Here is a 14,911-nt window from a genome sequence, read left to right as displayed (position 1 = left end):
GTGTGTGTTTTTCCCCCCATTGAGTATTACTGTGGAATATTGTGGCATTTTATAATCAGGTAGAGTCCTCAAGAGTAGCAGTGGCAGAAATGTTGCTCCTCCCCGTTTCTTTTTGCTCCTCCCCTCATGTCTGTTAAAAAACAGAGAGTGTAAAGCTTCGGGACATGTTGGCAGTAAGCAGTGGGGGGCTTGTCTCAGATATCTGGTCGTCCAGTTAAAGAATTGACAGGAGCCCATTGTGGGATCACGGGTGGGACTGGGACAGGTGTCACTTGACAGGTCTGCCTGAAGTAATCATCATCACTCTTCCATTCCTGCTTGTATCGGGGTGGCCCCAAATTTAAATGAATAGAACAACCTCTAGAGAATCAGGTCATCAGCAGCCAAGAGTGTCTCAGGAGATAAGCGTAGTGCTGACCTTGATACAGGGCTGCGAGGGGTCCACTTGTGTGATTATGTTAGTGAGGACAGGACTGCCAGTGACAGGTGCAGGGTCATGTTGTGAGGACAGGAATGGAGGGAAGAATACATGCACAGACTGAGATGTAGACGGTGGAAGGAGCTCAGGCTTCTGTCAAATGGATTTAGGGATCAGATCCTCTTAATATCCTCCAGGAATGCTTAAGACAAGTGACATTTAGAAGGGATATCACTCATCAAATGTCAAAGTGATATTTCTGGGCAAAAGCAGCATGCACGACAAAGGGGTTAAGGGCTCTTTGACAATATATTGCTAGCTAAAAGTGTACTTCAATCTCAGGTTTTTGAAATATACTGTATATATCCTCGTATATAAGGTATGTTTGTTTCACATGTTTGTTGTATATCACGCCCTGACGAAAAGGCTGTAGAGCCTTGAAACGTTGGCCTATGGAGCAATAAATCACGTTTACGTTTGCATCTAAGACCGATGGAGTGCCTCCTCGACTGTAGTCTCGGACATGGACACACATGTATTTACTCTAGGAGGGCACCCCGGCAGCTGTATTACTGAAACCTGAGTGCCAATCTACACACACATATATATATATATATATATATATATACACACAGGCGATAGGTGCGGCACTCACGGAAATAGATGACAGACACAGTGATCTCGTATCAACGTTTCGGTTTTTACCGTCTTCAGGATATACATAACAGATTAAAAACGCTTACCTTTTATTGTTACATCATCCTGGGTGATGTAGCAATAAAAGGTAAGCGTTTTTAATCTGTTAAGTATATCCTGAAGACGGTAAAAACCGAAACGTTGATACGAGATCACTGTGTCTGTCATCTATTTCCGTGAGTGCCGCACCTATCGCCTGTGTATGTATTGCTGGTGATCCAGCTTGTGAGGGCACTGGGACAGTTACTGTATGGATTTTGCGAGTGCCAGTTACTTTGTGTAGTGTGTATATATATATATATATAGATATAGATATAGTAGAGAAAGTCCAATTACTTTACTATTATATATAACATTGTTTTGTTTTGTTTTTTGTTTTAAAAACTTTGTTTTTTAGAAACTTCCAAGCAAGTTCAAGAAGATCTATGCCGAGTTTGAAAATTTAATGGTGAGTGAAATAAGCATTGAAGTCGTGTTTTTTATGCTGTATTAGGAAACAACCGCTTGGGCTAATGTAGAGTGGGCACTGCGCCAATTTGTGTAGCGTAACGTACGTGAAACCTCACACATATGTGCTCTTTAGCTAAGCATTTATATGATCAGGCAGAGATGGTATATGCTGCTCTTCTGCGCTCTCTATATATGCAGAGAGTAGCTTTGTGTCACATCACTTGGGCAATAAAAATAAATAGCTCTGCTAATGATATAAATACATCTCTCTAGCCTGTTCTGAGTTCCAGAATTGAATAAAATGTACAGTACTGCGTAACGTTACTGTTTTGTATTTTAGGACCCATCACGAAATCACAGAGCTTACAGACTGACTGTGGCTAAGCTGGAGCCGCCAATCATTCCATTCACACCTTTACTAATTAAAGGTAGTTTTATATTTTAAATATATAATTTAAAACTCTGGATATCGATGCAGATTGTGGTCCTGGTTCATGTTTTTTTAAAAACACATGCTATATATCGTACTGCGATGTGCAATGGGCACCCGCCGGGAGCGGCCGGAGCCCGCTCCCACTCGGCGGTGACGTGCCCATCACGTGATTACCATGCGATCTATCGCATGATCGCATGGTGATCACTTTGGCAGTTCAGGTGCAATTTCATCGCACCTGAACTGCCGGTGCGATGCCCCGCGATGTCGCGTCGCGGGGCATCGCACAAGTGTATGGGGACCATAAGAGGGATATGTGAGATAATAACGTATTTGCCGCCTTCTTAGGATCTTTCTGCTATCCATCCCTTTTGCTCTTTTAAATGTTCCTTTTATACTGGTGCTGTTAGTGCGTATTTCCTGTGTAGGTTGAAAGCTTCCGTTAAATGGACGAAGAGTATCCAAATTCAACTGCTAATTAAAGTACAAAACGAGATCTACATGTAAAAATCAGACAGTATTTTCCCAGCATGAAAACCCCCCATCTCTTTTAGAAGGAGATGTACTAAGGGGGGCATGCAATTAGCTCCGTCTTTTTGCCTATGTGAAAGAAATGAGCTTTTTCGCTATTTTTAGTGTGAATGGAGATTCGCCCTATGCAATAGCAGGGCCGGATTTTCGCCTAGGCGAAAAATGTGGCAGGGGTAGAAAACACGTGGATCGGCGAATCCACTTGTTTTCTGTCGAAAATGCGGGTCATTTCCGTCGACTCTGAGGCATTTTTCGCCAATGCCTTTTCAGTTAATAAAAGAGGTGAAAAGGCATCGGCCAAAATACCTTCAAAACGGCCCTAATTGAATTCTCTTGTGGGGCGAATTTATTAGCTCCGAAATGATCGGAACTAATTGCATACCCCCTAAGCCTTAGGTAGTAATAAAGTGGAGAGAGAGAAAGTACCAACCAATCAACTCCTGGCTGCCATGTTACAGGCTGTTTGAAAAATTACAATTAGGAGCTGATTGGTTGGTAATTTATCTCTCTCCACTTTATCATTCTCCAAGGCTTTTAGTACATCTGCCCCTATGCAGTGCGATCCAAAATGCGCACCCTCTCGCTGTACTTACACAGATTTATACTAGAAATTAAAGCAATTTTCAACAGCTGTATCACCTGTAAATGATTCCTTTCTATTTCTTTCCAGATATGACCTTCACCCATGAGGGAAACAAAACCTTTATCGACCATCTGATAAACTTTGAGAAAATGGTAGGTTTCCCATTGCCACTGATGAATAAAGATAGCCCTTGCACCCAATGGAAGGTGGAATTAATATTTTCTGTTATAATAAAATAATTGTTACATAGGCCACCCAAGAGATTAGAAATAAACAGCTTACACTAAGCACAGCAATGTGTGGTTATTGGAAGATATTTCTCCAACCCCATCTGTGAGCATTCCTCATTTGTAATGCTAAATCGCAGTTTAAGTAATGTCATTATGTAAATTAATTCTAAGTTAAATATTTAACTGTAAACATGTATTTAACCTTCTTGACTCATTAAGCTACAGTGGCATTAGTGAATTGCATTGCTTTTCGTAGGAATGAGATTTGGGAACGAACGATTTGAGGGTAGTAATAGTATATTGTTTAACAAATCTACCTATCTGGCATAGCTAGGCTGAACAATGTTGGTCTTTTCAGGGGTGTAGCCTAATCGCGGTAGGCATGGCCACACCTCCTTAGGAAAAAAAAAATAGAAAAAACCTCTGAGCCCCTCTGACAGGGGTAAATCGGGAGGGAGGGGTGGGGGGACAGTGTGATCACTCCCCTCTCTTCCCCTCCACAGGCAGAGGAGAATGCTGCTCAGAGGCATTTCTAGAGAGGAGGGGACCCGTGTGCAGTCTCCATGTGCGGGCCCCCTCCTCTTCTGTAGCCGTCACCGCCGCTGTTAGCGCTCTCAGCACTGAGACTCTGGCACAGTGCCAGAGTCTACAGCGCATGCGCAAGACTCCAAAAAAATGGCCGCCACCATGGGTGCAGTGTGTGTGGTGTGGGCCGCCTCTGGACTCAGGGGCCCGTGTGCACCACACACAGTGCACCCATTATAGATACGCCACTGATGCTGCTATTGCTCAGTCCCCCTGGCCCCACTGCAGCCTAGCTGGGGAGAGAACTAGAAATAAAGATACACAATGCAAAATACAATGGAGTACCTAACTGCGCTCAAACCCCTACTAAAATTGTCTTGATTTGCTAGTAGTGGCCTGTAATAATTGTGTTTGCTTTTGTCAATAAAGGTAGGATAAATGAATGTATTAGAATAACAACTAATTTATTAAATGCCAATAAGATACGGCTGTATCTCCTTATATGTACCCTAAACAGTCCTTTTTCAGAAAGCAAAGTTCATACAGTTCTTTTAGCCTCCTGTGGGTTGAGGTGCCCTTTTGGAGTGAACGTAGGATACCTGTGTACTGTCCTTAATCCTGGAGATGCTAAAATCAATGAGTCCTTAAATTCTTAATACAAGTGACAGAGTCCGGCGTCCCGTATCTCTGTGGGCGGTCCAGTGGATAACGGAGTACTTACCGTTGCGCCGTGTTCGTGAGGAGTCCGGGTGCGGGTACGCGCCGGGAATCTGTAGGGGCTCTGAGCTGACCAGTAAGCAGCGGCCAAGGCCTGCTCGCTCGGTGTGTCCTGGTTCGGACCCAGCCGGGAGCCTGCTCTGTGCGCCGTCCTGATCTTGCCTCTAGGGAAAGGGGTTCACCGCCATGGAACCTGTCCGGGATTCCACAGCGAGAACAACCAGTCACCTAGCCGAGCCTCACCTGCATTCACCCTCCTCGCTGCCTGTCCGTCTGCGCTCACTCTACGATCCTGCTGTGTAGCAGCAGCACGTTCGTCGCCGGTGCTCCGGATTTCTTCTGTTATCCGCTGACCACTTGGGTGTTGTAGTTCTCCTCAATGTCCTCCAACGCGTTTCAGCCGGGTCTGGCCTTCCTCTGCGAGTTTGCAGTGTCTAAAGCCCAAGCTGTATAAGTTTTTATATCCTCACTGTTGGGCGGGATCTTTGATCACTCGTCCTCATTGGGTACTCGTAATGTCCATCATTCAAGAGTGTCAATCTTAATTGACTGGAGAAATAGCTTGTTTTACCCACTATCCAAATGGTTAAATACATGGTCGTTTGTCCACTAATGCAAATAGCATTCTGTGTTTATTTATCTTGTTGCCGTGTCCCATATTAACTGTGTATGAGGGTATTACATATATTTATTAGTGTGTATTGAACTACCCTTCATACTCTTTAAAGTATCTGTTAGTCTGTAATGGTTACGTGGTTCTGCACTTGTTAAATTAATATGAATGAAACATTTTTTAATTTTAGCTACAATGTGTTGTTATACAGCTGAGTTCTCCTTGTTGTTGTGATGATCACTAAGGAGCAGCATGTTTTGCAGTTTGTGGCAATCTTCAAAAGGAAAAAATTGGGTGTAACTTGATTTTGGGAAAAAAAGATAAAATAAATAAATAAATACCGTGTATACTCGAGTATAAGCTGACTGTTTTAGCACATTTTTCTATGCTGAAAAAGTCCCCCTCGGCTTATACTCGAGTCAGCTCACGGCTGCAGCAGACGCCGTGGGCTGTGTGGGCGTCCGCAGTCGGCTCCAGGGATAGACACTAGAGGTCATTATTGACCTCTAGTGTCTGTGCAGCGCTGCTATGGGAGAGACGTCATGACAAAAAGTGATCATCTGCTTTCTTTCATACATACCGATGCTCATTGTAAGTGTCACGCGGCATTTGGCACTTAGCACCTCTTCTTACATCTCCCCTTAAATGTTTTCCATACTATGGGCCTTATTCTGGTCGCCTGGAGATGGTTCCGCATCTGTGTATTTCTATAAAGCCGAGAAGCCCACTTCCAGCGCCTTGCACCTGTGGAATTCCGTCTTTATGTGTCTGTAGACACAGCATTGGAACTTGCACATGCTCTTTGGCAGGTGCAGTTCCTCTGTCTGAACATGGACTCCTGTGTGAGCGGCTTTGCGTTTTTGGACACATCTGCTATCAACGATGTGCTGGCAACTGCTTGTTTGACGCATTTTGGGGCGTGCTTGAGGCTGCAACTGCAATCCCGTATGCAGATGTGATCTTGTTTCCTGCAGCCATGCTGCTCAAACATAGGGCTACTGAGAACTTCAATAATCGTCTCATCTGCAACAGAAGTTGCGTCTTTCTACGCAGTCACTGGGATTTGCCAAGCCATAGGTGGGCGTCTAAGTACAAATCCAGGTGGCTGCAGCATTTGCATATTTCTGCACATCTGCTGCATACACATTAGCAGCTGTGAATGCATTGGCTTATACCTCGGAACCAGACCCTCGGACAAGTGGTAGCCGTGTTGGTGTATTATGTTAGGTAGTGCTCCCCTGAGGTTACAGGCTGATCCAAAATGTATAGGAGCTTCCATTATATTCACTTTTGAAATGATGTCACCAATTTCTTGCTATCTAAGGGAATAGCTGCAAGAATGAGAAGTTATACCAAACCCTATGATGTTGGTTCTGCGTAGCAGCGTACCGCTGAGTGCCATCAGAAAAAAGCATTTGTGGACAAATGTAATAGCATAGTGCAGACCAGTGGTTCTCAAACTGTGGGCTGTGGCACTCTGGGGTACATCAGGACACTTGCAGGGGTGCCTTGGATTGGTGGCCCAGGACCAATTAAAATTATTTATGGTCAATGTAATAGGCAAAACCAGTGCTGGTGGCTGCCAATCATAAAATATGTGGACAAACATAAGCAAATCCTGTCCCTCACCACATGGTGAACTGAATCTAAGAAACTTGGCTTAGGGGTGCCATGAAACATTTTTGATACTCAAGAGCACCGTGACTGTGAACCACTGGCATACTGTAAATAGCAGTTATTTGTTGTATCACATAGCAACAACAGCTTTTATGTTATTGCTTGCTATAGGTTACAGTACAGCAGTGATGTTCGGTGAGGTGAATGGCTGGGGAGGCACACATGGGGATGGATCTGAATACTGGGATCCTGTCTCGCCCCCTACTCACTGTAACTCTCCCCTCACTACACTAATCTACAGTGTCCATTGAGTCTCCTACCTGCATCCCTGTGTCTTCTCTTGCTGCTGCTGACTGAGCTCTGACTACAGTGCACTTCCTGGTCACATGACATCCAATGATCCATCAGTGCACAAGGCCTGCCTTCACACTCAGAGACTCTATGAGCTCCCTTTCTGTGCAGCTTTACTGCCCGTGGTAGCCCTGCCCCCAGCTCCTCAAAGCAGTGTCTGACTGTAGAACAGAGGCAGAGCTGTTGCTGTTGCCTCATCTCTCATCTCCCTGCAGCACCAGGGATCTCCACAAAGCTGGTGAGTGTTAGCTATAAAAGGTATTACAATAAATAAAGAAGATGTTTATATTACAAATACTGTTTCTTCTTTGTAATATTCTAATTGATTTTATATAAAATCTCAGGAGTTTGACAGGGAGTATGACAGCCCTGACTGCACGTCCCTGCAGTACAGGTATTCTGTGTGCGCCACTTTCTGTATCTGAATCCGTATCTGGATTCAAGCCCACCCAGTGCAGCCACCGCCCACCCCACTGGGCGAATACCGCCATAAGTCTGCGTCCATTGCGGAGTGTGGGCAGGTCCCCCATCTCCCGTTTACTACTGCACCGATCTGATCATCCTTAGAACGCTTGTAGCGACTGTACAGCCTGCAGGGTACATGGCCGGAATGGACACGCCGGCCGGCACCGAAGCAGTGAAACTGCTAGCCAGATGCACAGGCAGCAAGGGTACCGCCCCCGGGGCACTCTGCCCTGTGCAATGGAACCAGCCACACTGCCCACCTTACGGCCCTGGCCTCTACATTGCCTTAGTCGACTTAGAATAATAAAAACATTGGACTTATTATACGTGATAGTAATCAAGGATATAACCCGCATATTTTAAGTATTCCCAGATGTACTATGGGCTTCTGTTTCGCAAAAATTACCTGGAGAGGGTTCCTCCAGAACCCTTCCCTATAGCAATAATTTCACTTCTTTTTAGTGATTGTTAGTACATTCCCGCAAATGTAAATTTCTTCTTGCTGCAAATAGCAGTGATAAGAAATTCTAATTATCGGGTCTAAAACTCAGTAATAAGTAAATAAGACAGCCCCCTCTTGATCACCTGTCAGAAAATGTATGCATATAGCATATACTGTATGGATATACTTCTGTGATTAATGTTAAACATCAGTTATGGTAACTCTTGAACACTCCACGTCTTCCATCATGGGGGTATTTGTAGAACTGAGGAACATTAGTCACTTAACAACCATGACACCAAAGAACTTGATATATCCTAAGTGAATTTGTGAATATATATAACAATATGAGGTCATGGCACAGGCTTTACACTGACAATCTGATGCTGGACTGTTCCCCGTCCCAGTGCAAGACTCCGTGTCATTGGTAGAGAGTTATAAATAGCCGTCTGATACAAGCAGCTGCTGGAGATTGTAACAAGTAGTTATATGTTATTATAATTAGATGTGTGAGGAGAGTAGAACAGAACGAAACTGGAAACTTGCAAGTGAGTAACACTTAAGTGTACGATTCTTTCCTCTTAGCAGTCAGGACTCTGGGCAAAATAAACGTACTTACTCGGCCCACAGTGGATGAGAAATGAATATTTGTGAAACAACTGCTGAAACATCAGCCAGGAGTCACTTAAGGACTGATTTTAGAACCATGCTCGAGATGTACTAAGCAGTGATAAAGGTGGAGAAGTGAGCCAGTAAAGAAGTTGCCCATGGCAACCAATCAGCTGCTCTGTATACTTTTATAGTATGCAAATTATAAATGTTAAGTCAATGCTGATTGGTTGCCATGGGCAACTTCTCCACTGGCTCACTTCTCCATTTTTATCACTGCTTAGTACATGTCCCCCTAAGGGGTAAATTTACTAAAGCTTCTAAAACAGACAATTGGTTTTGTTGCCCATAGCAACCAATCTGATGCTGTCTATCGTTTCTCTATTGCCTTTTTGAAAAATGATAGACAGCATCTGATTGGTTGCTATGGGCAATGTCACCAATTCTCTGTTTTAGAAGCTTTAGTAAATTTACCCCTAAGGGAGAGATGTGTCAGACTTTCTAAAAAAGAATAAGTGGAGGTGTTGCATATAACAACCAATCATTGAATGGAACATTTCATAAAATGTAGTAGATAAATGATAACTAGATTCTGATTGGTGGCTTTAGAAGGTTTGCTAAATGGACCCGATTCATGTTGGTATGGAATTGAGGCTGTGCAATTTCATCTAATTAAAATTCTAATACAGCAGGAGTATCTGTAGGAGATAGATGCCTCCTGAGTATCTGTAGGAGATAGATGCCTACTGAGTATCTGTAGGAGATAGATGCCTCCTGAGTATCTGTAGGAGATAGATGCCTCTTGAGTATCTGTAGGAGATAGTTGCCTCCTGAGTATCTGTAGTAGATGCCTCCTGAGTATCTGTAGGAGATAGATGCCTCCTGAGAATCTGTAGGAGATAGATGCTCCTGAGTATCTGTAGGAGATAGATGCCTCCGAAGTATCTGTAGGGGATAGATGCCTCCGGAGTATCTGTAGGAGATAGATGCCTGCTGAGTATCTGTAGGATATAGATGCCTCCTGAGTATCTGTAGGAGATAGATGCCTCCTGAGTATCTGTAGGAGATAGATGCCTCCTGAGTATCTGTAGGAGATAGATGCCTCCTGAGTATCTGTAGGAGATAGATGCCTCCTGAGAATCTGTAGGAGATAGATGCTCCTGAGTATCTGTAGGAGATAGATGCCTCCTGAGTATCTGTAGGAGATAGATGCCTCCTGAGTATCTGTAGGAGATAGATGCCGCCTGAGTATCTGTAGGAGATAGATGCCTCCTGAGTATCTGTAGGAGATAGATGCCTCTTGAGTATCTGTAGGAGATAGTTGCCTCCTGAGTATCTGTAGTAGATGCCTCCTGAGTATCTGTAGGAGATAGATGCCTCCTGAGAATCTGTAGGAGATAGATGCCTCCTGAGTATCTGTAGGAGATAGATGCCTCCGAAGTATCTGTAGGGGATAGATGCCTCCGGAGTATCTGTAGGAGATAGATGCCTCCTGAGTATCTGTAGGATATAGATGCCTCCTGAGTATCTGTAGGAGATAGATGCCTCCTGAGTATCTGTAGGATATAGATGCCTCCTGAGTATCTGTAGGAGATAGATGCCTCCTGAGTATCTGTAGGAGATAGATGCCTCCTGAGAATCTGTAGGAGATAGATGCTCCTGAGTATCTGTAGGAGATAGATGCCTCCTGAGTATCTGTAGGAGATCAATGCTACTGAGTATCTGTAGGAGATAGATGCCTCGGGAGTATCTGTAGGAGATAGAGCCTCCTGAGTATCTGTAGGAGATAGATGCCTACTGAGAATCTGTAGGAGATAGATGCTCCGGAGTATCTGTAGGAGATAGATGCCTCCGGAGTATCTGTAGGAGATAGATGCCTCTGGAGTATCTGTAGAAGATAGATGCCTCTGGAGTATCTGTAGGAGATAGATGCCTCCGGAGTATCTGTAGGAGATAGATGCCTCCGGAGTATCTGTAGGAGATAGATGCCTCCTGAGTTTCTGTAGGAGATAGATGCCTCCTGAGTATCTGTAGGAGATAGATGCCTCCTGAGTATCTGTAGGAGATAGATGCCTCCGGAGTATCTGTAGGAGATAGATGCCTCCGGAGTATCTGTAGGAGATAGATGCTCCTGAGTATCTGTAGGAGATAGATGCTCCTGAGTATCTGTAGGAGATATATGCTCCTGAGTATCTGTAGGAGATATATGCTCCTGAGTATCTGCAGGAGATATATGCTCCTGAGTATCTGTAGGAGATAGATGCTCCTGTTAGCATCTGTAGGAGATAGATGCTCCTGAGTATCTGTAAGAGATAGATGCTCCTGAGTATCTGTAGGAGATAGATGCTCCTGAGAATCTGTAGGAGATAGATGCTCCTGAGTATCTGTAGGAGATAGATGCCTCCTGAGTATCTGTAGGAGATAGATGCCTCCTGAGTATCTGTAGGAGATAGATGCCTCGGAAGTATCTGTAGGAGATAGAGCCTCCTGAGTATCTGTAGGAGATAGATGCCTACTGAGAATCTGTAGGAGATAGATGCTCCAGAGTATCTGTAGGAGATAGATGCCTCCGGAGTATCTGTAGGAGATAGATGCCTCCTGAGTATCTGTAGGAGATAGATGCCTCTGGAGTATCTGTAGGAGATAGATGCCTTCGGAGTATCTGTAGGAGATAGATGCCTCTGGAGTATCTGTAGAAGATAGATGCCTCTGGAGTATCTGTAGGAGATAGATGCCTCCGGAGTATCTGTAGGAGATAGATGCCTCCTGAGTATCTGTAGGAGATAGATGCCTCCTGAGTATCTGTAGGAGATAGATGCCTCCGGAGTATCTGTAGGAGATAGATGCTCCTGAGTATCTGTAGGAGATAGATGCTCCTGAGTATCTGTAGGAGATATATGCTCCTTAGTATCTGCAGGAGATATATGCTCCTGAGTATCTGTAGGAGATAGATGCTCCTGTTAGCATCTGTAGGAGATAGATGCTCCTGAGTATCTGTAAGAGATAGATGCTCCTGAGAATCTGTAGGAGATAGCTGCTCCTGAGTATCTGTAGGAGATAGATGCTCCTGAGTATCTGTAGGAGATAGATGCTCCTGAGTATCTGTAGGAGATAGATGCCTCCTGAGTATCTGTAGGAGATAGATGCTCCTGAGTATCTGTAGGAGATAGATGCCTCCTGAGTATCTGTTGGAGATAGATGCCTCCTGAGTATCTGTAGGAGATAGATGCCTCGGAAGTATCTGTAGGAGATAGAGCCTCCTGAGTATCTGTAGGAGATAGATGCCTACTGAGAATCTGTAGGAGATAGATGCTCCAGAGTATCTGTAGGAGATAGATGCCTCCGGAGTATCTGTAGGAGATAGATGCCTCCTGAGTATCTGTAGGAGATAGATGCCTCTGGAGTATCTGTAGGAGATAGATGCCTTCGGAGTATCTGTAGGAGATAGATGCCTCTGGAGTATCTGTAGAAGATAGATGCCTCTGGAGTATCTGTAGGAGATAGATGCCTCCGGAGTATCTGTAGGAGATAGATGCCTCCGGTGTATCTGTAGGAGATAGATGCCTCCTGAGTATCTGTAGGAGATAGATGCCTCCTGAGTATCTGTAGGAGATAGATGCCTCCTGAGTATCTGTGGGAGATAGATGCTCCTGAGTATCTGTAGGAGATAGATGCTCCTGAGTATCTGTAGGAGATATATGCTCCTTAGTATCTGCAGGAGATATATGCTCCTGAGTATCTGTAGGAGATAGATGCTCCTGTTAGCATCTGTAGGAGATAGATGCTCCTGAGTATCTGTAAGAGATAGATGCTCCTGAGTATCTGTAGGAGATAGATGCTCCTGAGTATCTGTAGGAGATAGATGCTCCTGAGTATCTGTAGGAGATAGATGCTCCTGAGTATCTGTAGGAGATAGATGCTCCTGAGTATCTGTAGGAGATAGATGCCTCCGGAGTATCTGTAGGAGATAGATGCCTCCGGAGTATCTGTAGGAGATAGATGCCTTCTGAGTATCTGTAGGAGATAGATGCTCCTGAGTATCTGTAGGAGATAGATGCTCCTGAGTATCTGTAGGAGATAGATGCTCCTGAGTATCTGTAGGAGATATATGCTCCTGTGTATATGTAGGAGATAGATGCTCCTGAGTATCTGTAGGAGATATATGCTCCTGAGTATCTGTAGGAGATAGATGTTCCTGAGTATCTGTAGGAGATAGAGGCTCCTGAGTATTTGTAAGAGATAGATGCCTGTTAGCATCTGTAGGAAATAGATTCTCCTGAGTATCTGTAAGAGATAGATGCCTCCTGTTAGCATCTGTAGGCGATAGATGCTCCTGAGTATCTGTAGGAGATAGACGCCTCCAGTTAGCATTAGCGAGGTCCCGGGGTCTGCGTCTGAGGATGCAGCCAAGGATCAACTTTGTGACGCTATTCGCGATGGTTTCAGGTACTGGCTAGCCTGTGCAATCTGTAGCTTATTTGGCAGCACAGATGGAGCAATGGTTAGCATTACTGCCTCAAAGCACTGAGGTCATGGGTTCAATTCCTACCATTACCCTAACCGTGTAGAGTTTGTATATTCTCCCCGTGCTTGCTTGGGTTTCCTCCGGGTTCTCTGGTTTCTTCTCACAATCCAAATATATACTGGTAGGTTAACTGGATCCCAACAAAAATGAACCCTAATGTGAATGTGTGTGTGTGCATGTGGTAGGGAATATAGATTGTAAGCTCCACTGGGGCAGGGACTGATGTGAATGGCCAAATATTCTCTGTAAAGTGCTGCGGAATATGTGTGCGATATATAAATAACTGGTAAGAAATAATAATAAATAGGATCCGGACAATGGTGTCCAGGAGGTCTGCGTCTGACCATGCAGACCGTGGTCCCTTCACGCCTTCAAAATGGGGGCGACCCATTCTGCACATGCACAGACCCCCAGACATCGTATTTGCATGCAGACCATCGGGTTGGCATACAAATATGTATCAGGCCCAATGTCTAGAGAAAGTCCTCACTTGACATGATGGAGATCACTCCTGTATGTATTACATTCTGTGTACACCAGTATAGATGGAACACACTCCTTATAGCCAAATAACATGACTCACAAAACGGAGCACATACTGCATTGTGCTGCAGTAGCCCTGCCCAGCCCATTATACTCCAGTGATAGTGTGTTATGCGTAGGTGTGGTTGGTGTGCTTTATGCCCTATGACAGGCATTCAGTATTTATGTTTGACATTAATACCTATGAATTACCACTAAATACAGCTTACACTATGCAGATTGTGATAAATGGATCCCTAAAGAGGACAAGTGGAGGTGATACCCATAACAGACAATCAGATTCTAGATGTCATTTTATAGAATGTATTAGATAATGAAAGCTAGATTCTGATTGGTTGGTATGAGCGACACCCCCTCTTGTTCCTTCTTTGTGATAAAGGGAGGAGGAAATAATGAAAACACAGTGGAGTATCAGAGTAAGGGCGTTCAATGTATTTAACCCAGATATCGGTAAGACATTTATGATCTAACTCTGGTCTACTGCCACGCCCCAAGATACAACAATCCCTAGGGAAAAGAGATGGGAGGTATCTCGCAATCACAACTCCTGTGTAAGCAGCGGGGAACAGTAGCAGATACGGAAAAAAAGTGCATTAAAGTGCATGAAACGCGTTGGAGATTATCATTTACACTCCAAAGAGGAAAATCCATCAACAGCCGCAACACAAACAGAACCCGCTGCAACTTTAGCTGATACCAACATCACGCCGGAGTACATCTCGGAGGACACAGCAGGACACGGGAACGCTGCCAGCCCTGGACTCAGCGGTACTCGGAAGCACCGCCAGCACCACCAACTACCATCAGCCGCGGACGAACAACACCGGAGCCACAGTGCTCACAGCGGCGTCCAGCGGCTTCTCAATTGGCACCCGGCAGTCCCTGCAATCAGTGTGCTCCACGGCACCGAAGTTTAGCACAGGGAAAGGTAGGAATTCATGGACATTCAGCAGTAATAAAGTGTTGCCGGCCACCTCCTCTTCCACATTCACTCAAAAGAGTGTAAACATTTTATTAATAACAACTTTTTCTTTTTTACAGGTACCGCTTTACATTTAATTTTATATTCACGGTTTTTAGTAATTATCATGTGCAATATTTCATCTAACATCCCTAGCACTTTCTTTTAAACATCATAAAAATCTAATCTAAGAAAGCAGCTC

At 44.4% G+C, this 14,911-nt stretch overlaps 1 protein-coding gene across 3 annotated transcripts in view; it reads left to right on the top strand.

The window, feature by feature from the left end:
- Positions 1 to 14,911, top strand: part of RAPGEF4 (Rap guanine nucleotide exchange factor 4) — a 626,758-nt gene that overhangs the window by 596,263 nt on the left and 15,584 nt on the right. For all 3 annotated transcript variants that reach the window (XM_063933451.1, XM_063933450.1, XM_063933452.1), the window contains 3 exons: positions 1,512 to 1,562; positions 1,905 to 1,992; positions 3,199 to 3,263. In XM_063933451.1, coding sequence (XP_063789521.1) covers positions 1,512 to 1,562; positions 1,905 to 1,992; positions 3,199 to 3,263 — 204 coding nt within the window. The remainder of the gene's footprint in view (positions 1 to 1,511; positions 1,563 to 1,904; positions 1,993 to 3,198; positions 3,264 to 14,911) is intronic.

This window comes from Pseudophryne corroboree, chromosome 7 (assembly GCF_028390025.1).
Source record: "Pseudophryne corroboree isolate aPseCor3 chromosome 7, aPseCor3.hap2, whole genome shotgun sequence".
NCBI lineage: Eukaryota > Metazoa > Chordata > Amphibia > Anura > Myobatrachidae > Pseudophryne > Pseudophryne corroboree.
Note: the sequence above shows the minus strand (reverse complement) of the source record. Positions and strands in the feature narration are given on the sequence as shown.